General features: G+C 40.4%; 1 protein-coding gene across 3 annotated transcripts in view; it reads right to left on the bottom strand.

Moving 5' to 3' along the window:
- Window positions 1-9,365: 9,365 nt before the first annotated feature.
- The window catches only part of tnr (tenascin R (restrictin, janusin)), a 114,057-nt gene continuing 97,927 nt past the window's right edge, over window positions 9,366-25,495 (bottom strand). For all 3 annotated transcript variants that reach the window (XM_088311657.1, XM_088311658.1, XM_088311659.1), the window contains 7 exons: window positions 19,711-19,841; window positions 16,680-16,812; window positions 16,151-16,302; window positions 15,970-16,066; window positions 11,683-11,844; window positions 11,339-11,502; window positions 9,366-9,560 (listed from right to left, as the gene is read on the bottom strand). In XM_088311657.1, the coding sequence (XP_088167783.1) occupies window positions 9,441-9,560; window positions 11,339-11,502; window positions 11,683-11,844; window positions 15,970-16,066; window positions 16,151-16,302; window positions 16,680-16,812; window positions 19,711-19,841 (959 nt within the window). In that variant the 3' untranslated portion in view covers window positions 9,366-9,440. The remainder of the gene's footprint in view (window positions 9,561-11,338; window positions 11,503-11,682; window positions 11,845-15,969; window positions 16,067-16,150; window positions 16,303-16,679; window positions 16,813-19,710; window positions 19,842-25,495) is intronic.

Here is a 25,495-nt window from a genome sequence, read left to right as displayed (position 1 = left end):
TATAAAATACGGCAAATAAGGATTTACAACATGGCGTCGGTTCATTCATCAGTGTTTGCCGGAGTGGACGGTGATGACTGCAGACGCCATCTGGGTTACTGCCCCACTGTGTGCACTTTGTGCATTTTAGCATGCGTGTGTGTGTGTGTGTGTGTGTGTATGCGCGTTATTTGGCCAAGATAGCTGCAAGACTCCCGCAGACATGATGAGGCTCGTCTCATCCATTTTCATGAAGTCACGTTGCCTCCAAGCCACAAACAAGCACACACAGACTCAGTCATGGGGTATACGTGGGTTTTTAGCCGTGGTGGTCGTCCATTTGGTACCTCGACCTCTCGTAGGAGATTTACAGATTACCATTATAGAATCTATCAATATTATACAAAAACCGTAACTAAATGTGATAATGTGTGCCGATCGTTACAGATGAGTTTTCCTAGTCGCTTGCTTTGACCAAACTGTTGAAGGACAGAAAAGTGCGGACAATAGCGGCCAGCAGGTTCTGTGGGCAAGAATTCGAAATTGATTGGTTAAGGAGACAGCGCAAGATACGGCCTGCGTTACAGATTCTGAAAGACATTGGCAAATAAAATTCATAGAAAAGTTGAAATCAAATTTAAAAAAAGGTATTCCAAATAATCCTGAGGCCCTCCAATGGTTCGCAAACCTCGATTTGAGAACCACAGCCCCAATGCACTAATGGAGTACACTAAATATGCATATGACGTCGTGTCACAGCCCCTCCTCTGTCCTCGATACACACACTTTGCGCTTTTCCATCCGTTACCAGGCTGTCAAGTGATAATGGACACACACTCAATTCATTAAGTGTGCATCTGGACACGCTCGATCCACTAATGGCGGCGTAGTGCGCACGCCGAGTGCAGATATGAACGTGTCACATCTCATTCGTTGTCTATGGACACATTGACGATGCGTGAGCGCCTCAAATTTCACTTCATTTTGATTTTGTTGACGTGTTTAGCGCCAGCTGATCACCACGCCTCTAAGGATCCTTGTTTTAATAGAACGACCGACACTTTTGGGAGACAAAACTCAAAAGCCAACATGCTGCTGAGAACATGAAAGGAAAAGTGATGCAAAGCCCGTTAAAGGAAATGCCTCGATTGGGCAAGCAAGCGTCAGAATGGCACACATAAATAATTTTCTGTCATTTTTTTTGGCAACATTTTCATTCGCTCACCACGTGAGCTAAAGTTCTAAACCCTCAAGTTACTCGTGGGCCACTGTGCAACTCACTATCAGACACTATTTGAAGCATGAATACACAGAATTATTAGCAGCCCATTGTTTGCGAGTCGACATATTATGGTAAATGGACTTTTTTAATTGCTTTTATACAAATAGTCCGGACCCTGGAGTGCCTGCCCACCCGCCAAGTGTGAAATTAAACAACCAAGTACATCTTTTGTTATCTTCCTTTTTGTGAAAATGTGTCCGCGAGCGAGCCCTTGTCAATTTTCCAATCTGAAATTTCTCCGCCCATGACTTGAACAGAAAGGCTTGGTGAAGATCCACAATTACTTTTATGTCATGTCCAGAATAGCCAAAAGGTAAGCAGAGCTGCAATGACTAATTCCAGTCAGCCAGGTCAAAACAGTTTCAGAGTTGTTTTCAGTTCATTAGTTCCAAAGTTTCTTGTACTGGAGGATGAATGTAACTCTCGTTTGGTCATTTTAAACTTTAGTGCAGAAACAAATCTCTTTCAGACGGATGCCAGTCTAAATCAAGGTTTCGTTCCAACTTTGACATTTTGTTGCGTTCCATTATTTCACACAACACTTTTGTTTGAATTGGCCTAGTTATGTCCGAGAAACTGGTGATTTTTATTGAAGTCGCAACATTAAGAGAAGCCATGTCACAAAGGAACGATAATGCGAGAGAGATGTGTTAAAACAGGAAACGAGAGTGGTTTTGTTATTATCTTCAAGAAACACCATTTGCTTGGAGTTTCCTGCAACTTGAAACATCTTCAGAGGGCAAACCGCAGGCAGCTGCATGACCTTGTCTGCGGTCATGAACATGCACAACATTATCTGCGTTTCTGTTCAGAAACAATAATGGAAGGAGGTCGCAGTCATTGCATGAAGTGCAAAAGTTCCTCAGAGGCTTGAGATTTGAATCGTTGGCAGGATTGTAATTTGTTGTGGTTTTAGTAGCATGGAGCTTGTCACTCTGTGGAGGATGACACATCATTAAAGTGGTTCCACAAAGAGGAAGCCCCCGAGGAGGTTACTTGACGACGACACCACAATCGTTCCAGTCGTTCAAAACAAAACATTTTCAGCAGAACAGTCGTTTGCAAGAAGCCTTACAATGATTTTGTATACGTTTAATCAGGTTTTTATTTTTATCATTGCTTTTTACGAATGACTAATCCGATTTATGAGATCAATTTAAGGGGACGTAGTTTGGAAAATTTACTTTTTATTGTTTGAACATAAATAACCGGATCTCTGGAGTGCCTGGCCGTTTTACGTATTCACTGCTCGTTGTTAGCAAAGACGGGCTTCCCTGAGTTTCCTGTTGAAAATTTTGCGGAATATTTCAATATTCAAAGAATAGACTACAAAAAGAAAGAGTAGACACTGACCAGGAAAAAGTAATCAACAGTACAAGATGGCTTGGTTTAAAAAAAAAAAACCATTGGTTTCCGACCAAAAAGTCAAGGAAATTAGCTTCTTGTGACAAGAAACGTGACACAACGTTGACATTTTGTTTTGCTTTCGAGACACCTCAAACTATTTAAAAAAAAAAAGGAAAAATATTTGCAGTCTGGACACAAACCTAAAGTCAAAAGATAAGCAGAGCTGCACTGTGTTTTGTTGGATGCACTGATTAGCATTAGCTGCAGATAAGCGCCACAAGTGAAAGTTGCCGATGCCCGTGTGAGTCGGGCAAAACAGCATTTTTTAGCCATTTGATATAAAATAATAATAATAATAATAATAATAATAAATTAGTGGATTTATTGCAGTAAGGTTTTTTGGTAACTTCATTAAAATCAGTTCGAGGCAAAGGCAAAACGAGATACAGTACTGCACTTACCAAGGGACAAGCTTCCAAGCATTAATTTTCAAATTCAGGGATCTCAATGAAAAAAATCAGAATTTTATATTTTGCTCGATATGGCTTTGGACTGCGGTTGTTTGCGTACTTTAGTATCCTTAACAAAGTAGAAGGTACAAATAATCACACTGGAGTCCAATAATTAATTCTATGGGCTGCATTAATGTAGCTTGTCAAAGCACCTTGAGGCACCAAAATAGACTCGCATTGTAACATTGTGTTGTTGTTTCCAGTCATTGTTTGGAAGCAGCATGGAAACGGCTCCTCTAGGCCTCAGCTGCACTCTCACTAATAACAGACATCCAAAGCACATCGAAGAAAAAAAATCACCCTCGCAGCATGATGGTGTGTTCAGGGTCATGTGCATTGTTTGTTTTCCAGCACACATTCAACATGTTGAAGCCCCAAACTTCCATTTTGGTCTCATCTGACCTCCAATTTTGCAAACGGTTGTGAAGTGAGCTCACTTGTGTTCATTGACAGCATAAAGCGCTCAAAGGTTTGTGAGCGAGTCAAAGCAAAGCTCGCATTTTAAGGCATCGTTCTGAAAACGGCTCTAGAAGGTCTCCTGTCTAACAAAGTTGCTTGAGAAAACTCGTCATCATCACCTACAATGACAGGATAACGAATGAAGAGGAGCTGAGCAGAAGGTGAAACTGTCAAAGAAAGATACATGGAACTCGACCGACACCTTCTGCGCATGTCAGAGACAGAAATCCCGGTGGCAATGAGACGGAGCCCTGTGGGTCGCCAAAAGAAGACCAAGCGATCGATCGTCAACGAACCACAGACAGGGTTGAAATGGAATCATGTATTATTTTCTTTCCACTTCACTATAATGCATCTTGAGGTTGTCACAGGACAAAATGTGAAAAAGGTGACACCGCTTTCCTCTTTGCAATGATCCTCCCACTTCCATTTTGCAGCATTTCACGTTCACTTTTAAAAAAGCCGTAATAAAAAAAAATAAATAGCTGGGTTTTACAGCAAATAGCCCAAAACAATAAAAAGGTAAATATAGGTCATTAAAAAAAATTGAAGCGTACAAAATAAATTGGGTGTTTGAGGAAGAAAAATTAAAGTCTAATTTGGCGGACTGCATATTTTTTGAAGATCAGAAATAACCGTGTTGTTATTTTACTGCAGAATACCCTCCAGATTGACGAAATGTGTTTCACACCGTGACATTAACTCCAATGAAGAGTTAAGTAGCACATTGTCAACGTCTTAAGATGTGTCCTGTGCTACGATTGCATAAACAGTGTTTAATAAATGGCGAGCCGTTTCAAAAGAAGAGAGCAAACATCACAGGGAGCTAGTGTAAGTTCTTACCTCATCTGATGTTCTCACTGGCTCCCCATCACCTCCATGCAACTTTGGCCACTCCATCGTCATCTTCTAAACATCAACGCGCTCCCCACTGAGCTGAATGTGTTTCCAGTACGAGCACAGAAGCCGACTGGGAGATAGCGTATGTGTGTTCCATCTCCTTACTTCTTCATCACATGCCTGGCAGGCCCAGTTAACACGCTATCCTCACTCACATGTGAAGACACTCACCGGTGGGAGATTCAGTACGGCTCTCTCGGCCCGGTCGACGACTCCGTCCTGAGCGCCAGGAAGCACAGGCAGTTGACACACAAGTCTGCACAAACATCTGCTAATTATTCGAACAGCACTGGTGTGATCTGCGTTTACTTTACTGCACTTCTTGCTGAATAAGTTATGAGCTTACGTTGTAACATGATTTTTATAGAGTAGTTTATTATTTGTATTGATACTTGGAAAACACAAGAAAAAATGATTTACCAGGTCCACGCACCAGAGGTGGGGGACTCGAATCACACTTAAGGGTGGACTTACCACTAAGGTAACAGACTAAAACTGATTAATAAAGTTTTCTTTAAAAACATACTAAAGGACTAGCTAGCTAGGCAGCTAGCTAACGAGCTAGTAGTTAGCTAGCTCAAAAACATTAATTATATTAATAATAACACTCACACAATTTTAGGAATTGATGGTGCTCCTACTTCTGAATTAATTACAGCAGATGAAGGTGTTGCCGTTGTTGGCTGCACTCCTGGAAGCGCAGGTACAACAAATTGTAGCAGCAGGGTGGTTGTCTGTGGGCGATGGGTGACATCAGCCGGCCAATGACGGTATGGATTCTCTACATTCAGGTACTGAAGATTATGAAGAAAAGTATGGCAGCAGTCGCAAAAAAATAAATAAATAAATAAAAAGAGTTAGACGAGTGCGTCATAAATTTGGGATGGATGTTTAATCAAGTGGAAATGATGAATTGTGTTTTTAGGAGAAATGAGAGTCGTCACAGTGTGAGCGTGTGCGCTCAAATCCTTCACTTCTGCTTTGGCTTTCCTGCTCTGACCTTTTCTATAAGCGTGTTCACTTTAAACGGTACGCAAGCCGATTAGTCACCAGCTTGTTTCTGCTGACCTGACACTTGCATGCATAATTAGCGATTCATTTGAATACATGGTGATAAAAGAGTGAATGTCTCAAAGTGCTGAATTCAGAGTTTTGGTGTCATTTCATAAGAATGAAACACTTCGCCACTGCATGCTTGACTGTTTTTAACATGTACAGGAAATGTCTCAAGTAGGAAGCTGTATAAAAAAAATTGAATAAAAAGCGATTTATACAGTATGAGACTTCGCTGTGAAAAACATTGAAATGAGAATTTTGGCTCAACCTTGGTTTTATCGGACAGCACCACACGTTCCCACGTGTTTGGCTTTTGTTATAGTCTGATGAAACCAAGGTTAAAATTGATACAATTCGAAAGTGTGCGCTTGGTGCAAGTCTGCTCATCATCATTTAAAGACAATACTTGCAGTGCGGTTGTGGTAGCATCATGCTTTGGGTCTTTTTTTTTCTTCAGTTGGCACAGCGGCCTGAGACACGGTGGAAGGAAATAAGTGTTCCAAAAATTCGACTGTGAGCACAAAACCATCAGGCATCTGCTACAAATAAAGGAAAAGCCTACATGAACGGAGTTTGAATATGAATTAAAATTGCCTCAGTTGCTTATTTTTACTTTCCCACTCCAAATACATTTTTGAAAATTATTTAATTGTACTTGTTTTACATTAACACATTCAGTACCAGCCGAGCTATCGCCATTGAACGGGACGAGCCATCTTCTGTTTTTCCTTCAAAAATTCTAAATGGAAAAACGAGCTTTTATCTAATCTTTTTACACGCGTTTATTGAACGCAACTCGGGAAACAAAATACGACCGCAATTTACTTCTCTCGAGCTTGTTTGCCTTGACACAAAGACATTCTTCTTTGTCCGCTGCTGCAGCGGCCCTGAAAAACAAAAGGTAACAGCAGAAGAACAACCTCCGTTTCAAGGCAAAAGAAGCTCGAGAGCAACACACGGCTGTCATATTTTGTTTCCAGGCTTGTGTGAACTAGACAAATAATAAAAAGATCAGATAAAGGCTCATTTTCCATTCTTCAATTTCCAATTTTTTGAATGAAAAATGGAAGATTGCTCAGTCCCGTTGAAAGGAGGCAGCAACACTGCCTCCTAGTGGACAGAGAAGGGATGGTCTTTTAATGATAAGTTTCTCATCTTAATCACATTATGCGATCTGTACATTTTGTTCATTTTGAGAAGGAAAATAAAACAGCTGGATGATTTTAGCATGAAAAACAACAACAACATGAAACTGACTATTTGAATATTTTATTAATATGTAGAAAATGTATTAAAAAAGGAACTCTATATAGTGCACGTTTATGTCAAACTAGAGCTAAATTTTAACAGCAATATCCAAGGGTATCCAACAACAAATCCCAAGTTTTCAGCATGTATCACATCTTTTTTTTTTTTCCGACAGGCAACAGTACATTTTGCCAAACTTTTACATTTACATGGCGACATTTCAAATCAGCGTAAGGTACAGTGTCACACTTAGTACAAAAGTCTACCTGCAAAAGTAAACCGTGAGTGTGGATGTGGAGATGAGGTCATTTTATTTTTAGAGTCACCGGAAAGCAAATGAAGCTGCAGTGGTTCTGGTTGTCAGTGTTTTGTTTCAAACACCCTGTTTTAGCAGCAACAAACGTCAAAGGAATTTCAGGAATTGTTACTTGAACATATGTATGAAATGAAATCACTGCAGGTTTTAGATGTACACGTTTGGGTCGCGAATTCCAGTGTTGGAATAGCCGGGGAGTTACTGTAGCTGGTGAGCAAATTGTTGGACGACAAGTTCATGATCAATACGTTAGAAAATAATTTCAAATTGTGGTAATTATAAACAGATTGTCGGCGACCTCCATTGTAATGTTAATTTGAGCGTTTCTTAAGTTTCATTGAGTGAACGAAAAAGAGTAGAAAACAATGTTTTCACATTTTGTACTAAAAACCGAGTAAAAAGTCTGACTTGACGTACATCCCTCATAATTCCCTCCCACGAAAAACATTCAACAATCCCTTTGTTCCTAAAGACGCCCAGAGACAAACTCTAAGTGATTAATGCAATAAGAACACACAAGATGACGTCGTCTAGTGGAGATCACGATGGAAGATGGCGCACAAGTAACAAAACTCCGGGAAATGTCACTAGCAACTATTTAAACAAGCGACTCGAGCCCAGACGGGCAAACGTGTCCTAAGAACGACAAGTGGAACTGCAGTTGAGAGGCCATGCAGTGTTGTCAGTAAGAGAGGGAATCGCTTTTTGGCATTAGTCTGCTTCTAAAAGAGGAGAGTATCAAAAGACGGGATATCTTCACGTCGACACGAGTATATGAGCGGAATACGTCGAGTTCAGTCTGTGCTGGCAGCGATGGTGACATCCAAATTGGATCATTTTTTCATTTTCTTTTTTTTTTCCAGGCCAAAAAAGATGCGCTTGAGTTGACAGTTTGAGGTCAGGTTGCAGCTCTAAAGGGGGCATATTATGCAAAACTGACTGTTTAATTGCTTGGATTAAAAAAAAAAAAATAAAAAAAAAAGTAACGACCCATTAAGTGTGACCAGGAAGAAAAATGTTTTGATGGAAAAAAAAAAATTACGAAGAAGACTGAAAACAAAATCCCTTGGTAGCAAGATGTCGTGCACAACGCTTGTGTTTTGGACGGACGGCTTCTATAGTTTTACATCTCTTCCTATGTTTCGCATCTTTGGTATTCAAACCATCACTACATCAAGATTCAACAGCGCTTGAAACTATAATGCAACAACGACAAAAATGAAATTCAGTGAACACAGAAATTAAACCCAGAAAAAAAACAAGATTTATATATTGAAAAAGAAAACAAATGTATATTGGCGGGGATGAGTTGACATGAATAAAATCGGTCAGAATGAAGCTGCACTGCATTATGAATCTGAACGTCCTGCTTAAATGTTCTCGTCTTCGTTAGCCTCTTTTACACGGAGACGCCTCATTACAGTCTCATCAGAGCCGGCATTTTACATTTTACACAGAATTCAGACAAGGCAGGACTTAAAAGTGTGCCGCTGAAAACGATCCAATTTAACAAAAATGACTATTCACTTTTTTGCTCCTCTATCTGCACCCTTGACGTAAAGCATTTACACGGCTCCCGTCCCGGTTCTGGTCCCAGCTGAAAAGACTTTGTCCCGCCATTTTGTTTCCATGCCGATGATACAACAACCAACCTGGACATAATTGGTGTAAAAGAGGCCCATGTTGTCTTGTTTGCATGAATCTAATAATGAAAAGGCATCAAATCAAATTTGCCACAAGATCAGTTATAAAAATATATTTATATATCTTACAGTAACGGCGTTTAGCGTTGTTGTTAAAAGTGTTATTGTTAAGGGTTAAAATAGCGCATCCTTGTTATTGTTTTTGTTGGGTTTTGTTTTTTACAGAAAACAGAAGAATTGTCATTCAAAGAGTTGAATAAATTACATACAGTGTTTTTACCTCCTGGGAGGAAGGACAGCAGGGAAAGACGGCTCTACGCGTATGCAAGGCGGAGACAAACAGAGGTTGGACGATGTTTTCCTTTGATGCTCGCTCCTATTAATCGGATTGCCAAACATTTGTTGCTTTAATTTCACCCCCACAAAAAAAAAAAAAAAATAATTAAATACTGCTAAACAAAAGTGCCTTATTGTCACCGCTGCCTCCTCAACTCTGGGGGTATTCTTTCTTTTCAAATTCAATTGGCAATCATTTGTGATAAAAAAAATAAATGACTATTTGCTTGATTTTAATTTTTAAAAAAAAAGGCCAGATTTTTCACATTTCCATTTCTCCTCAATGAGAAGCATCATCCAAACAGTCGTCCAAGCTCCACCCATCTCCGCCTCTCAATTGGGAGGCGGGCTCATACTGGCACCTATACAGGCGCCGACCGCCTCCTCTTGCTGCTGATGCTGCGGAAGTTGAACGGCCTCATCTTCATCTCCACGAAGGGAATGGAGAACTCGTGTCCCTTCCAGTGATACCAGTTAATTCCCTGCAGGAGCAAACCAAAGTGATTTTAGAAAGGTGCTTGCAGCCGACACGGTTGAAGGACTGCGGAGGGGAAGTCATGTTTCATTTCAGACATACACACTTGCATTGTATCCCAATCATGTCCTGACGGGAAGTCAGAATTTTTTTTTTTTTTTTACAATAATCTGTTGTGTGTGCAAATGCTAGTCGACACACAGCATTTAATTATATGGAATTTCAACGTCACCCGTTTTCAGACCCGACCACGTGAAAGCATGTTTTAAAGATATGAATGTGCCTCGGATTGATTGTCGGGATTTTCAAAAGATAATACGCCATTGGTAGTAAATGCATTGGCGGCCATTTGTCACTTGCTGTCCACGGGGAATAACGTCACAGTGTCCAAGGGCGCAGCTTGCGAACGTCTCGTGACCAAACCAAGAAAGCAGGTGAGCAGTGACTGTCGTTAGTTCAAAATACACAACTTGCACTATATTTCTTTGTTTAATAATCTTCATCCTGCAGCTTCCAACTGTCTCTTTGGCTCCTTTGCTTCTCAAAAGGATGACGGGAAGGCTAACAAGACAGGCTCTAACGCTCTGGAGGCTTTTGCCACTTGGCATGAAGCGGCCTCGGCACAAGGCTCAAAGACATCAGTAGCTTGTCAGAAGGACCAGACCGGCCCTACACGCACGCACACAAACAGCTGCTGTGATAAACTCTCGCCTTTCTCCCTCCACATAATTCACCTGCCCGCTCTAGGATGAATTCAATCATTTCCGAGTGTGCAATGCCCCGGGGGACGGCGGCAGACAGTTTGGATCGATAAATATCACGTCTCATAATGGGCGGACAACTGCTGGAGCAGTTACGGTCCTTGGGAAGTGTGACCTTTCATTAAAGCTCCAACAGCAGGCCAATCAGCACAGCCAGTGTGGTTATTCAATCTGATTCACTTACCTAATTAGCCCCCCGAGGGGACATTAGGAGTGCATTTGACCCGTCTCTTTAAGTGGACAAAACACACACACAAAGGCTGTGAAAGGACTTTGTGACTTGCTCAAGGGCACTTTGGTCAAGGATGCCTCGTCCAGAGTGATTGAATCTTTCACCTTCCATAGCCGACCCATTCGGAGGGCGCGCGTCATGTAAATGACCATAAACGCATTTACTGCCATTGACGGATAATGACGTCAAAGATCCATTTTATTTACTCGGCTGGTAGTGGATGAGTTAAGCTTGCAAATGTCACATTTTCTCTTTCTTTCATCAAAAAGGCACAGTACACAAAGTACATTCTAAAGTAAGGACATTTCAATGGTAAAAGTTCAGGTTCTTAACCCTGATGGCAGTGTATTTCTATATAATTAAACTAACTCATTACTGATATAATGCTGGACATATTACATTGTATTACATAGAAACAATTTCTTAAATCTAGTTTTCAGGTGGTAGGCAACAAATGTTTTAATGGAATTGATCAATTGACCAATTTTGCAATTTCTATTTCTTTTACAAGCGGTGACAGAAAACGCAGACACACAGGACTATGCGACTTATTTTTTCCAGCAAAGAAAAAACACAGAGGCACATTATAGACACTGACCACTCATAACGTTAAGATCAACCTTAATAATGTGAAGTGAACCCGTCTACAAACCTCATCACTTTGATTCAAAGCAGTGAGCTGCATGTCCACAAGAGTGTCCAACTTGGAAATGACATTTTTTTTTTTGGTTTCCCGAATGAGTTTGTACAAGTGGCTGATTTATTGATTTCTTTTTTTTTTTTTGGACTGACCTGACTGTGTCTGGACTCGCCGTACTTCCCGTTGAGGTTGGCTCGATGGCAGTTCTTGTACCACCAGGCTCCTTTGTAGGACAAGGCACAGTTGGTGACAGCTATGTCGTTGTCTCTGTCTTTAGTGGAGAAGGGCCGTCCCTGATGGTAGCTCAGAGAGTCGCCTTGGTTCACAGGGGAAAAAGAACGAGAGATAGGAGGACAAGTTAGTTGCCATGGCTGTGGGGGATAACAACAAGATGTGAAGAAAGCAGGCGGTATTGCCATGCGAAATGTTTTTTTTTAGTTGAGTTAACATTGAAATTGTTTCGTCAAAGTCTGCAAAATAATATCCGAGCACTTACCGGCAGTGCCGTTGTACTCTCCTATCCTGAGCTTGTACAGGTTCCTGGCATCTCCCAGGGAGAATTTATCATAATTGGCGTAGACGGACTCCTGCCCATCCTTCATGTCGATCCTCAGCTCGTAGCGGCCCTGAGCGGAGACCCGCTGGATGTTGTCCAAACCTGAGTGACAAGAACATATTGAGATTCAGAACTTCAGTGACCTCACGTGTATTGTGGGGGGTTACGATCAAGACAGGTGAAAATACATCATATAAGTGAGACCATATTAAAAAAAATAAATAAATTAATACAGTGACAGTTAGTAAGGCAAAGCTAGGTTGCTTGTTGTCTCACAGTCTTTCAAATTGTGGGTTGGAAATTTATGGACAAGCGATCACAGCTCCGTCTAAACTTGAGGTGAGAGGTCTTACGCGTTTTCCATTTCAAACTATAAAAGACGAGATCCCCAGTATTTTTTAAACAGGACTTTTACACTTTATCATTTTATAACAGAACAACGGCTCCCCTTAAAAGTGTGAAGGAAAGGCTATATTTTAGCTTTTTATTAGCTTGTAAAGTTGTTGACATCGATGCCGCTAAGAAATTGGGTTTGGTCGCCACATAACGTTTGCAGTAACCGGCCACTTTGTTGTCATAAAAGACTTTTTTTTCTTTGTAACAAAACGGCTCATTTTGTGTTCAAATATATGCTCTAATATTTCTAAATGCAATTAAAGCTTTCAATTTAGTTCTGCCTTCTTGCCGTGTTTAAAATACGGGTCCCATGAAAATAAAATTGTGACAAACAATCCAATCGCGAGTGAAGACCATCCTTGCGATGCAGTTTGTTGTAACTACCGTCTTTAATGATATTAATTTTTACAATGAATTGGAAAATGAGAAGGATAAACAGTTCTTGCTAACACCTTACGCTTTAGTTTGCTATAGAATTTACAACTGAAATATTTTTGGACACAAGAGTCAAAAGACAACCAACCCCGTGGTCACACAGAATAAAAAACGTAATACAATATATTACGTTGTATAGTCGGATATCTCCAGATAGGATTTTGGTGTGACCGTTTGATAAGACGCCGTGTTGACCCGAGAGATCAGAATAGCGCGGCAAAAAGCTAAGATGCTGCCATCTACAAGCAGCCTCTCAACTGGACTTTTCGCCAGATATAATCTTACACGCCCAAAGCCTCGACTGATAAGGACGCGCAATTCTGCTGTAATACGTCGGTGGGGAGCAAATCTAATCTACGGTACAAGTCCAAGGCACTTAAGGCGACAGCGAGATGGGATGAATATAACATTCAGTCATTTTTAATTTGCATTGAATAACAGGATTGCATTATCAGCCTATAAACATTTCTTCCATGAATAGTTTCACGGCTTGAGTCCGTGCTCTATTCCAAACGCGCTCCGCCGTTTAAAAAAAAAAGCATTTTCGACACGCGAATGAGTCCTCTTCCTATAACATTAGCAGTAAAATCACCTTGTCGCCTTTTATTATCGTCATTGCACGCATGCAGGAATAAGGGCGAGCAACCCAAAGAGAAAACAACGACCATTGGATGTAATTATAATAAGCATGGTTCGTCTGGGTTATTGCATCGTGAATATGACACAAAGGAAGAGGGATGGCACTGGACCAGCCTGATTGGTGGCCGTTTGCAAAATACAATACATAACAATGAAGCTTAATCTGCACATTGTTTACTGGGAGCCAATTTTCTTTCGATGACTATAGTTCGATACGGGGAAATACATCACTGTCCTGCATGTGGAGGAGGTGGTGAGTGTGGAGCGAATCACCGTTCACGGAAATCTGCGCCAAGAAGAGTGAAAGTCAATGAACGTTGGATTTATGTCTGGTTTGTCTGAAAATGATGTCATGACGATAGCACAATTGTTAGGCATCAATGTTAGAACAAGTGCTGTCAAGTGATGAATTTTTTTAACTAATTTACTCATTCACTACCAAGTTAAAAAAAAAAAGGATCTTTGACGTCTTTGGCCGTCAATGGTACTCAATGGGTTAATCACATAAAATTCCATGACTAATTGCGATTAATCACATTTTTCAACTCCTATTTTTTGTGAAGCTTGTAACATTCACTTGAATAATATCACCCAATATGAAGTATATTTAATTCAAAGACTGTTTTAAAGCTTTCTTTGATTCTTGGATACGATCTAAATGGAGATCCAGGCATTTTTCTTCGAAACATTTCTCAAAACTGCCCACAAGCGCCCCACTCCAGCAGTGTTGGTTTGCAAGGCCCAGTGGTAACTTGAACGCGGTGTTTTGTTCTGAGACGGGCTAAAGATGCACAGCTAATATGGTACAAAGTATGCAAATTATTTTTGAAGTAACTCAAACTGAGTTAAAAATATTTAAGTGAGTTAAAAAAATTTGTATTAATCACCCGAGTTAACACTTTGATTTTGACGGGCCTAGTTAGAACCATTTAAACAACGAATATTTGAACAAAAACGGTAGACAAACAATATAATCATAATCATTGGCATAAATTAATATGCTGAGGGAAAAATGATTAATATTACTGCAAAGTTGTGACCGTCTCCAACCATATCGGTATTAGACTGCGAGTCCACACCGGCAGCACGTTGTCCAATGAACTGACACAAAAACTGTTTAATTCTTTACATTCTATTTAGTTATCTCATTTGTGTGTTTTTTTTTTTTTTTACAAAGTATAATACTATAGAGTGCTATTTCCCTGAAGGTTGAACTGGATTAATGGCATGGGGTGGGAAGGTTGCTTACAATGGAGCAAAGAGCTGCTCTACATCCCGAGGTGACATTAGGCTGCTTTTAAAAGAAAGAAGGGCTTGCAGGCTGAAAACAGGGAAAGTATGTCTTATATTGGACCTAAGAGGTAAAGCGAGCGCAACTTTGAACTGCAAATGGTCTTCGGTCTTAGCGTGCGCTAAAAGGAACAAACAGGCTTTTAGGTTCGGATGCGGACACACTTGACGTGAATCAAAAACTTCCAAAATGTTGGTAGCTGGTAAAGAAATGTGATTGACAATTTGCCAATGATAAAACAGCTTCACTTTGGGTTTTCTTCTCATTTTTACATTATATTAGGCACACCAGCGCCATGGCAGGTAATAGCTCCGCTTTGCTGGATAACCTGCAAATAAATGATTGATTCATACCAGCAGAAAGTGATATTGCACATTTCATTTCCCTTTGAGCGAAAACGCTAAGACCTTCTTTTAAAAGCTTGTCGTGCTGAATAAAAGCGAGCGCAGATTGCTCAAAATTGGGGTTTGATGTGAAATGACACATAACTGTGTTCTTATCTCTAATAGATGGACACCTGCCTCAACTTTTTTTTTTTTTGTGTCATGATCCAGAAAAGTGAGAATTGCAACAGAGCGATAATATAACACAAAACTCCCGGCAGTTCTATTTAATTTCTCTCATCAAGACGCTAAAAAAAAACAAAAAACAACAGTTTTTCTTCCTCTGAAGTTCTTAATGAAATATTCATGTAATAATCTCCTTTAATCATCTGCAGCAGAAAAACAACAACAACACAAACTGTGGCATTTCGATAAAGGTAACTCATTTGCACATTTAGTCATGAATATGATTATTGTTTCATAATGAGTGGTGGGGGGGGCATCAGGACAGTGAGGTTGTTTTGTTGCTTTGTCTTTTCAGGATGTGGGGGACGGTGGGATTTCAAATACTCAAAGTTTTGTGCAACATATTTCCTAATCATAAAATATCGATTGAAATAGATTATTACCATTATTATTAATATATATATATATATATATATATAAAATTGATATATTTATATATATATTATTATTATTAATATATATATATATATATATTATTAATATTATTAACTTATTTTTCCATATAAATATCCTTTTCATTCAGTTGCAAGGAAAGAAGATGACAATGAATAAGAAAAATAATGCATAGTCAAATCAATTCAAGATTCAGTCAAAGCTCTGTTGAAATAGGAAAGTAGTACCGCAACTGCATCTCGAGTGAGAGATGAGCTTTCGATGTTGGGGAGGAGCCAAGTTTAGCCTGGGTTGTTAGTAGAGGTTACTAGAGTTTTAGCATGTACATGCACCTCTGATGAATTATTTTCCCCAAATCAAATCATCAATAATGTACATCATTTATTTTCAAAGGTAATGTTGTGAGATGAGTTTGAAATTGCCTTTCCCATTCCGATACTGGCAGATTACTGTATTTGCTGAATGAACGTATGTGATTTTTGACCATTCGTGATCCAGCCTTACCTAACCAGAATTCATCCTCCAGGTTTCCAAAGCCGACCCGATAGTCACTCCACTTCCTGGAAAAATCAGTCAGGCCGTTCTGACGTCGTTGAAACACCTGAACGAAACGGCGATAACAGAAACCTTGTTGATATTCCGTGTCAGCTAATTTGTTCTGCAACTGATTTGAGCAACATCTTACAATCCAGCCTCCTTCGTCCGTGCTCATGTCACAGTACACCTGCACGCCCTGGCTGGGGTCCCTGTTGATGTAAATTGTGTAGACACCGCTCAGCGTCTCGCCGTTGAGCAGGTGCTGGGCGCAATTCTGAGGCGTCGCAAACAGCCGACTCCCTGCGGAGGAGCAGAGGAGGAGGTGCAATGTCATACTTGAGAGGATTGGAGCTCGTGCTGCATACATGCGTGGCACCTGGAAATAAGCATAGGCTTAGAGGAAAAAAGGATTTTACACCACCCCCCCCTAAAGCTGCACTAAAGATGCTTTGTGCGAAAAGTGGATCAAATGTAATGCGATGTAAAGTTTCAATGACCTCAATTAGTTCAGTACACTTGCATGGCAGTTACGACATCCATCCCTTTTTGCAATTCATAAAGGCCGGGAATGAATTTCATTTGCCTACACAACACATGTAGTAATAGATTATTTTTTTTTTTTTGCGCCCGAGGAGGACCCACAAAAATCAAAAAAATCTGCCGTGTTTTGAGAGCACCTGTGGTGAAGGTCGTGGAGACGACAGCGCTGGTGTCGAGACCCCTTGCCGCCTGCAACTTGACAGTGAACTCGGTGGTTTCGGGCAGGCCCTCCAGGCGAATCCACGTGTCCTCGGCGTCGAGAATCAACTCCTAGAGTAGAAGAACGCAGACAATTTGTTCACACATGCGACTTAGAGTATAATAGACATTCAGGCAAAAGTAGGTTACTTTAACATTTCCATTACTCAGTGCCAAAACACTAAAAGCACTACATTTGGAGCGATCCAGTTACTTCTGTTTTTTGCCAAAGAAAAGAAAAAAAGTCATGTTTGGAAAACAAACAAACAAAAAAAAAAACAAGCTCACGCTATCAACTTTCTATATATCATCATATTATGTAGCCTTGAAACATTTCCCATCGAGTTGTGATTGGAACTGGTGACTGCACACTGCAGTGGTACAAAAATGGGTCGAGTAATAATCGCAGTTACCCCGGATAATCACTTAACTCATTTACTGCCATTGACGGCTAAAGACGTCAAAGATGCATTTATTCATTTATTTATTTATTTATCTTTTTACTCGGCTGGTAGTGAGTTAAGCAAAGCAAATTAAGGAGCTCAAGCTTTTAAAGTGGATGACTATGTACGTCATTGGAAGCATGTCACCACTCCAAAAAAAAAATAAAAAATAAAAATGAAATGATTCATATGCCCACCATTCTCATCTGTTGTACAGGCAATTGAAATAACTTACACACCTCAAATGTACATCGGAGGATATGCATATGTCTGTACTTATAAAGCACGGTGTGAATCTAAGCTACAGTATATGGTGTTCATTTATAGACATTTTGGATTTTTACCCTCATTTGAAAGCGGCCTGCTTGCAATCTGACAATATTGGTATTTTTCCAAATCACGCTGTCACAACGCATACACCAATCGTGTTATGACAGCAAAATAAATCAAAATGGTGTGACTTGAAGCATGCAATGTAAATCTAGCAGTTGTTCCTCGGGTGCACCGTAAAATATGAAGAGGCTCAAATCAAACATTTAACAGGTTTTGAAACACAATAAATATCACACATTTCCCGGCAATGTGTCCGTGTGAATTATGCAGCAGAGCAGCTGGCAAATGGTGTCTCTCTTCCGTCTCCAAGGACACCGGCGGTTTTTAGGGTCAAGACAAGACGTTTACTGCAGGCGAAAGCGAGGATGATCTACAGCTCCAAACGCATCGTGGTGATTTTGTAGGTGTGGTTTACTTTGCACTCGGTCAAATGCCCGGCGGACGTGCGCTTGTCCTTGTGAACCAAAGGTGAGGCGTTATCTTTCCAGGGCAGCATGTAAAAACACAGGGCCATTAGCATATATTATGCGCTGTATATGTTAATGAGATAAAGTACTGAGCCTAAATATAATCATTTCTAATCTGTGAGGCAAAGAAGCTGCAGTAACGGAGAATTTGTAGCCAAAAGTCGTTTAAAACGCTTGGAAAGCCTTGAGGAAAAAGGCACTTGAAATTGCGGCTGAGGAGAGCGGTTTGGTTCAACACGCGAGTGGCTCTTCTCTCCCTCTTAGGCGCAACTCGGTAAACTACCGACATTTTTCCGATTCCAACGGAACGATGCAGCCTTCTTGATCACACGCATGAAATTAACGCAAGCCGCTAATGAGGGAGGTGTCGCTGTGCTCTTCTTTGTGTCATGCAGTTCGCCTCATTTGAATGAAATTCAGTGCACCATGGATTTTTTTTTTTGCCTCTGTATTCAAGTCTTGCTAAATTTTCTCACGGTCTATCACGGTAACCCTGATGGACAAAGCTTTCTACGGGTGAAAATTGGATGCCGGGCAGCATTGGAGAAACATGTCTGTTGCCTCGGCTGAGTCACAAGCAGCTTGATCATTTCGGTATTTTGACAAAAAAAAAATGACAAAAGACTACCAAACTGTAAAACACGGGGGAATTGTTTTAAATTGCGGGGTGAAAATGAATACAACGTCTCCTTTCCCGTATACAGTGGCGGGCTCTCTGAAATTTAAACTGTCCCCGAGGAGCAATGTAATAACTCCCAAGTATTTTCAGGCCTATGTAAAGACTCCCATGAGATGAAAGCTAACCTTTTATACTGCCAACTGCTGCTTCATTCATTAATAATGTATGTCTTTTGAAGGGGCAATAGTGAACGGAATGTCTTGAAATAGTGTGTCTTGGAGTGCAGCACAAGCACGACAGATGATTCTGATCCAACAGTTAAGTACGTGATCTGGGATCACGTCAACAGCAACAGATGTGATCCTCCACATGACCCAAAAGCAGCTTAGAATTGATACTATTTTTTTTATTTTATTTAGGTACTGGTAGTCAGTGATAAATGCCATTCTATACACACATACGCTACGGGCCAAAAGTTGGCAAGTCAAGCCAGAAAAATTCTTTGCAATAAAATGTTCAATGCCCCTCACGAGTCTAAACAAAGCATTGTGATTAATATTGGATTTGTGAACTATCAGTTAACGCCAAAAAAAAAAAAAAATCTCTGGAGGCGGCCATTTTGTCACTTCTGTCGACTGAAAATGACATCATCACAGTTGCTCAGGGCTGAGCTAATGACCAATCACGGCGAACCTGTTTTCTGAGGCTGATCCATAAAAATAAGGACATTTTTTTAATTGAGCATTTTGACAAATTTTAAACCTTTCGGACAAATTTTACTTGATGGTAAAACTTTCAGGTAATACCAAATTAATATTTTTTTAATTCAAGTTTAAATATTGAATTCTGGTGGATTACTTAAAATTTTTACCTCCAGTTTTTTTTTTTTTTTTGGTCTACTAGACAAGCAACAGATTAAAAACACTTGATGACGCCTAACTGCCAAGAATCTTTTAGATCCTCATCGCATCATAGTTTAATCCAAACAAGTGTCATCCATTACAAAGCTGGGGCCGCATGAAAAAAAAAAAAAAAAAAAAAAATCTCTTCCATTGTTAACATGGGAAATTGCCAGCATAAGACCATTTTTTTGAAACGTGATGCTTACTTTGCGGTTGCCGTCGGCTGACTTGTAGGTGAGCATGTAGTTGTCGATTTCCGAGATGGGCGGTTGCCAGGAGATGAGAGCGCTGCGGTGATTCACTTCGCTGGCTGTCAGGTTCAGAGGGGCGTCCATCGCTGTCAAAAAACAGATGACATTCTAGATTGAAGCTGACTTGATTATGATGTTGCTCTTCGAGGCAAAAGACAACACATGCATAACTTGAACGCAATTTCCACAGCTCAAGGTCAGTTGTCCGTCTGATCCACGCCTTGTTAATAAGAAAACATGTGTGACTCATTCACGATGAGGCCAGATGCACCAGACGATACTATCGGCGGCAGTAAAACGGTCGGAGCAGCTGCGGCGGGCCAATGTCGCCTCACGGGCTGTAAATTAATATCCTGGAAATGAGACGCAGCGGGCGGTATTTGACTGACCCGTCAATGTGTCATTGACGGATAATTACTTACAAAAGGCTTCAAAGAGACGACTGGGCTGGAAGAAAAAAAAAGTTTTCGAGGTCACCTGAAGACTTTTGAGAGAAGCATCTCTAATGTAACCAAAGCCACTTCTGTTGAATATACAAGTCACACCGCAGTATAGCCGATGGGGGGCATCTGCAAATGTCCTTTTTTTTTTAATTTTTATCGATATTTATTTTATTTTATTTTTAAAAGGCCTTTTCATCCGCAAGCGTAAGTCTGAAAATAATTCGACAGAAAGAAGAGGCCACACCAAAACAGTGGCAGTTCTGCGCATCAACACTGTTGCTTGTCTAATCTACAAAGTAATCAGATACCGTCTTTGCTTCTACTTTGACTTTTCCGTTTTCATTTAAAGCATTCCCGCTTATCATTCACGATTGAACTTGCTAATGGGTTGGACAAGTGTCGACAACCTTGAAAAATGACATTATGCAAACGGGACTTTATAATGTCTCGTAAGAAAATATTTGGTCTGCCCACATTAAGTGTGATGTTAAACATCTCGGCAATTATTTTAAATGGGCCTTTTTTTGTGTAATTCACTTAATGTAAGAATAATTTTGTTGCTTCTGATATAACTATATTTTTTATTGTCTTATGTTTATTTATCTGGAGAGCTAAATGCATTTGAGGTGATACAGTACTTGGTGTAAAATGTTTTCAGAACCACCGCAGTAGATAGTCATGAAAAATGGAGAATGGAAATAAATCAATAGCAATATTTGCCTGCAAGGTAAGTTTATTTTCCGGCATAAACAAAACAATACAAGCCTCCCAAGCAATTTCTGGCCTATTACGAACACCCCGCAGGATTACAGAGAGTGGAGCAGCAAGACCACTTTCCAGATTAGCTCAAAGTGCATCACATCCTCAAAAGCAAATTGGTGATTGTCAAGCCCGCCCAAGTTTTTACCGCATGTTACATCACACCGCACGGCAGTCAGGATATTCTGACTCTCCCCAAACTGCTTTACATGAGGCTCTGTGACAGCGCAGTCGCAATTTGAGCCACATTGCCCGCACTTTCACCACCTTACATCACCTGTGTTTTGCGGTTCGGAGGGTGGTGACCTCCTTTTTGTGCGTGATAGAAAGAAGATGACTTTCCATTCTGAAAATGTTTTGGCAACCTTTATTGAGCCAAGGCACATCTTACATGAGAAACATATTTTTTGGGGGAGCTCCGAGCCTTTGTTTCGCCGATTTTCTTTTTTGATTCATGAATGCTATGCGCCACAGAAACTTGTATTGAATTGTACATGGGCAGTAAACGCAACTCACTTCACGACACGCAGCAATTTGGCAGGTATTGCACAATTCTTTATATAAAAGAGGCTTCAACCCTCATAGTTGAAGTTTAACAAAGAGAATTAATTACATGTGTATTTAAAACAACAACATGGTTTTGCTTCAGATAATTCCATTTATCTCAATGCTAACAACCACAGACGGGCTGAAGTGTAATAACTCATTTATTAACAGACATGAACATAAATGGTGCAGACAATTAAGCAATGCTCACAGGCGTGTTTTCTTTATCCTCTGCAAAAAACTGCTAATGCAGTTTCCTGTGCCGCTTACAGTATTTATGAAACAATTCTACTGTACTGCCCCCCCACCCCAGTGGTCTCAAAATGGCTTAAAAAAATATATAAAGGCACCCCTGCGTAAAAAGACTTCCGCTTCCCTCTCAATGTCCACAGTGAGCGACCTCAACTCCCCCACGCCCCCGTCTATTATTTGCGCGTAATCAGTGACAGCTCAGTCATTAAGTCTCCTTCTCAGCGACTCTGATAGTCAGTTCCACATCGTGAAACTTTGACATTTAAGTAGAGACTCACTGGTGCACTTGAAGATTTAAGAAAAAAAGCCTGAGTACTCAGTGATGTGTGCAAATCTTCCCACCCATTCCCACCGTATTTGATTCCCGCTTGCACCTCAGTTTAGCCTTTCCCTCCTCACTGCCTATTTCCACATCACTATGAGCTTTGCCTCTCCATTGCACTTTTTATCTTCTCCATTTGCTTCATCTTCGGAGTCCATCCACCCGACTCCCCTTATCTGAAGTCGCCATTCCGGCTTCATGTGCTAGAGAATGAACCGAGCTTATCTTTTGGTTTGTCTCGATGGAGCTTAGTGCCGAGATGACAGGCAAGAGTTGAAAGGCGAGTGGGCCGTATTTCTTTTCAATTAGGATAAATTGACCAGGAGGCGTTATTAGTTTTTTTTTTTTTTTTTCAAACCGAGCGCGATGAAGCAGGTGAGCAGATGTTCTGCCGGTTTGGCTCGGAATAGGACTGAGCCGAGTATTAACGGAGAGTATAAACAATGCTTTATGGAATAAACGCACACAGAGGCAGCAGATGGGATCATTTGTTCATGCTTTGGAAAGGAGCAGCATTAGAGCTATAAAAAAATGAATTTCACTGAATAACGGAATGAATTGAAATGAATTAAGTAGATTAATTATTTGGAGGAAAACGCAAGTCTGTGTTGTAATGAAAGAAAACTGTGAGATATTGTTTAAATTTTCCTCAGGTTGACAAAAACACACGCAAAAGAAGCCATTGAAGTTACTGGTGACAATTAGCTGCAATGTGAAATATAATAGCATTCTATAAGCAAAGTACAATATTGGTGAAGTAGTATCGGTTATATTTCTTCTACAATCGTTACAAATGAATACAGTCCGAACAGATGTCCTTTCATTAGATATGAATTTGGAAGAAATAACACGGCAACCATTTTTGTGCGACAAATGTTACGGCAGATCGTTTCCCTTTACAGAGGACATTTTATGGAAAATGTACTTTTTAGTAGCTTGTATACAAATAGTTGGCTCTCAGGAGTGCCTGCCAAGCCATCAAACGTGAAATTTAACAAGCCAATAAATCTTTTGTTATCTGCCTCTTCTGAAAAATGTCACAGAAAGTCAGTCCTCTTGCATTTCCGTCCCATTGCAATAACAGCGGATACATTTATATTTTCTACACTTACACATTCATAACTAGGCTGGGCGAAGATTCAGAGCCATTTTCACTTATTTGCCTGCCTGTCGTTGTCCTGTTGGAAAATAAATCCTGACCCCAATTTGAGGTCCTGAGCATTCATCCATCCATCATTTCCTCAATACTGAGTCGTCTCATACTTCCTACCACTGAAAAGCATCGCCATGTCATGATGCCGCCACCACCATGCTTCACATTAGGGATGGAATTTGCTAGCTGCTGAGTGGTGTCTGGTTATCTCCAAACATGACGCCTAGAACTATTTTATTCCATTGTTTGTGGAGTTCTGACTCAATTTGAGCCATTCGCAAGAAATATGCGTTATCATGCACCAACTACATAGCCTACTGTAGTTAGATCAGAATCTGACTTAAACATGTTGCCATAAACTCTTTAACGCAGTTCATAACGGGATTGATTAGAATTGGCATTTAACTCAATCAATACCAGCCGGGTAAAAAAAAATAAAATAAATAATGGATCTTTGACGTCTTTAGCCGTCAATGGCAGTCAATGAGTTAAAGAGTCTTATATGGCGATACTGGCACTCAAAGTATGTCTGGCAGTGAGGTCTGAAGCACTTGGCAAAGGAATGCAACATTTTTTGCAAGAGCAGCAGGTTCCGCAGTAGCAGCTCTTGAGCTCAGTGACGCAGCTTCTGCTTCATAAAACACAACCATCACTTTTCCGCAAATGGGCTTCAACCCAAATTGTCAGAGCAGTGCGGACCTTCCGGCGTAAATATATATTTTTTTTCATTTTAAGTTTTATTTGAAAGAGACAATGCACATTAATGAACACTGATACAACACCTGCATAAATGTGCCGGAGTTAGCAAGAGCTAATTTAGTCCCTTGGCAAGCAACATCAAACAAGACAAGAAATATCAACAAGACATCCTCCAATAATTCACAGTTTCAGAATAAATAAACAGTCTGTGCCTAGGTGCTAGCACTAAAGATGCTCGGGGATGACCGAAACAAAAGGCACTATAGGAATGTTTCAAAAAAAATAAATAAATGATTAAATCACTCAATCATCCACTCGTTCGTTCAAACATTAAATGCATGTATATATGTATAAGTGCATTGCTGAACGACGGAAAATGTACAGCTGTTCAGGCAGTCATGGCACTACGTTACTTTCTTGGATTCCAGCCATCCAACTTATAATATCCTCTAATGGTGAGCCACGCTGTCTAACAACAAGGCAGCACTTGCCATAATGACATACTAGTGCGCCATTATTCCTTGTAAATGTGTATATTGATTTTTTTGGGCTCTGATGCTTCACTATGCCTTTCATGCTCATCAACATCTTCCTCCTCCGCAATATGTCAATTGATCCAATCATATAGAAAAGATATAAGCGTTCACGCTTCAATTGTACTGCACTCTATACTTGAAATCTGGGAAGTGGTGGCCATTGGGAGTTTCGGGAGAATGTAATTTCCCGAACGGCCCGTCTGTATCGCGGCCAGTCCATGCACATGACGGCTAAAGTTAACTTCCATAGCGTCCCGCAAGCCATTTATACCCCGGTTCGGTGATTATGTTTCCGCCCGTGACAACGATGTTTATCCAATTAACTTGCCTGTCGTCAAAACTCTCACTGAGGATTCCAACAACTCAACTTGAGTGATTATGCTGCGCTAAAGTGAGGATCCCCCTTGTGGTTCATGTCATCACCAAGACAACTTGTGTCGCCTTGGATGCGCCAAATTAGACGAACATACATTTCACTCGTTTCGCTCAGAGGAGTATCAGTAAAACTGCTGGCTTTATATTTTCAAGACCGAAGAAGTACACACACACACATCAGGCAGGATTTCTTTCCAAATGTGAAACACCTTTGACATTTGTTTACTTGTGTTACAAGATGTGCACTGGTATGGCTTTACGTTGTGTTTCTCAGCCTCATTTATGTTTTCAGGGCGCGGCAGCACTGCTATGGCAAGTCTCATCTCTGCTGCAGGAAAAGTTAATGCTCCTTTGGGAAGAAAAACTCCTCTGCTTAACTTACTTTATTCACAAAAAGTTACAGCTTGGGTGAACTGGAACAATTGTTTATAAACGTGTCACTCCTCCATGGGAAGGTGAATATAATTAAAGGTGTGGAGCAAAGTTTGAGTTGTAGCAGTCTCGTAATGTACGAATTAAAATGGATGTGCACGGGGAGACCATTTCAAATTTTTCTCTCGGCATATGCAATATTGCAGCATAAAGAATGGGATATTTTCAGATGGAAACGGGTCTCTTCCAAATGTGGATAAAAAATATTACTTGCACTGCTTAA

This window comes from Idiotropiscis lumnitzeri, chromosome 12 (genome assembly GCF_059441095.1).
Source record: "Idiotropiscis lumnitzeri isolate Australia: NSW breed Sydney's pygmy pipehorse chromosome 12, RoL_Ilum_1.0, whole genome shotgun sequence".
Classification (NCBI taxonomy): Eukaryota; Metazoa; Chordata; class Actinopteri; order Syngnathiformes; family Syngnathidae; genus Idiotropiscis; species Idiotropiscis lumnitzeri.
The sequence above is the reverse complement of the archived record's forward strand: the minus strand, read 5'-3'. Positions and strand labels throughout refer to the sequence as shown.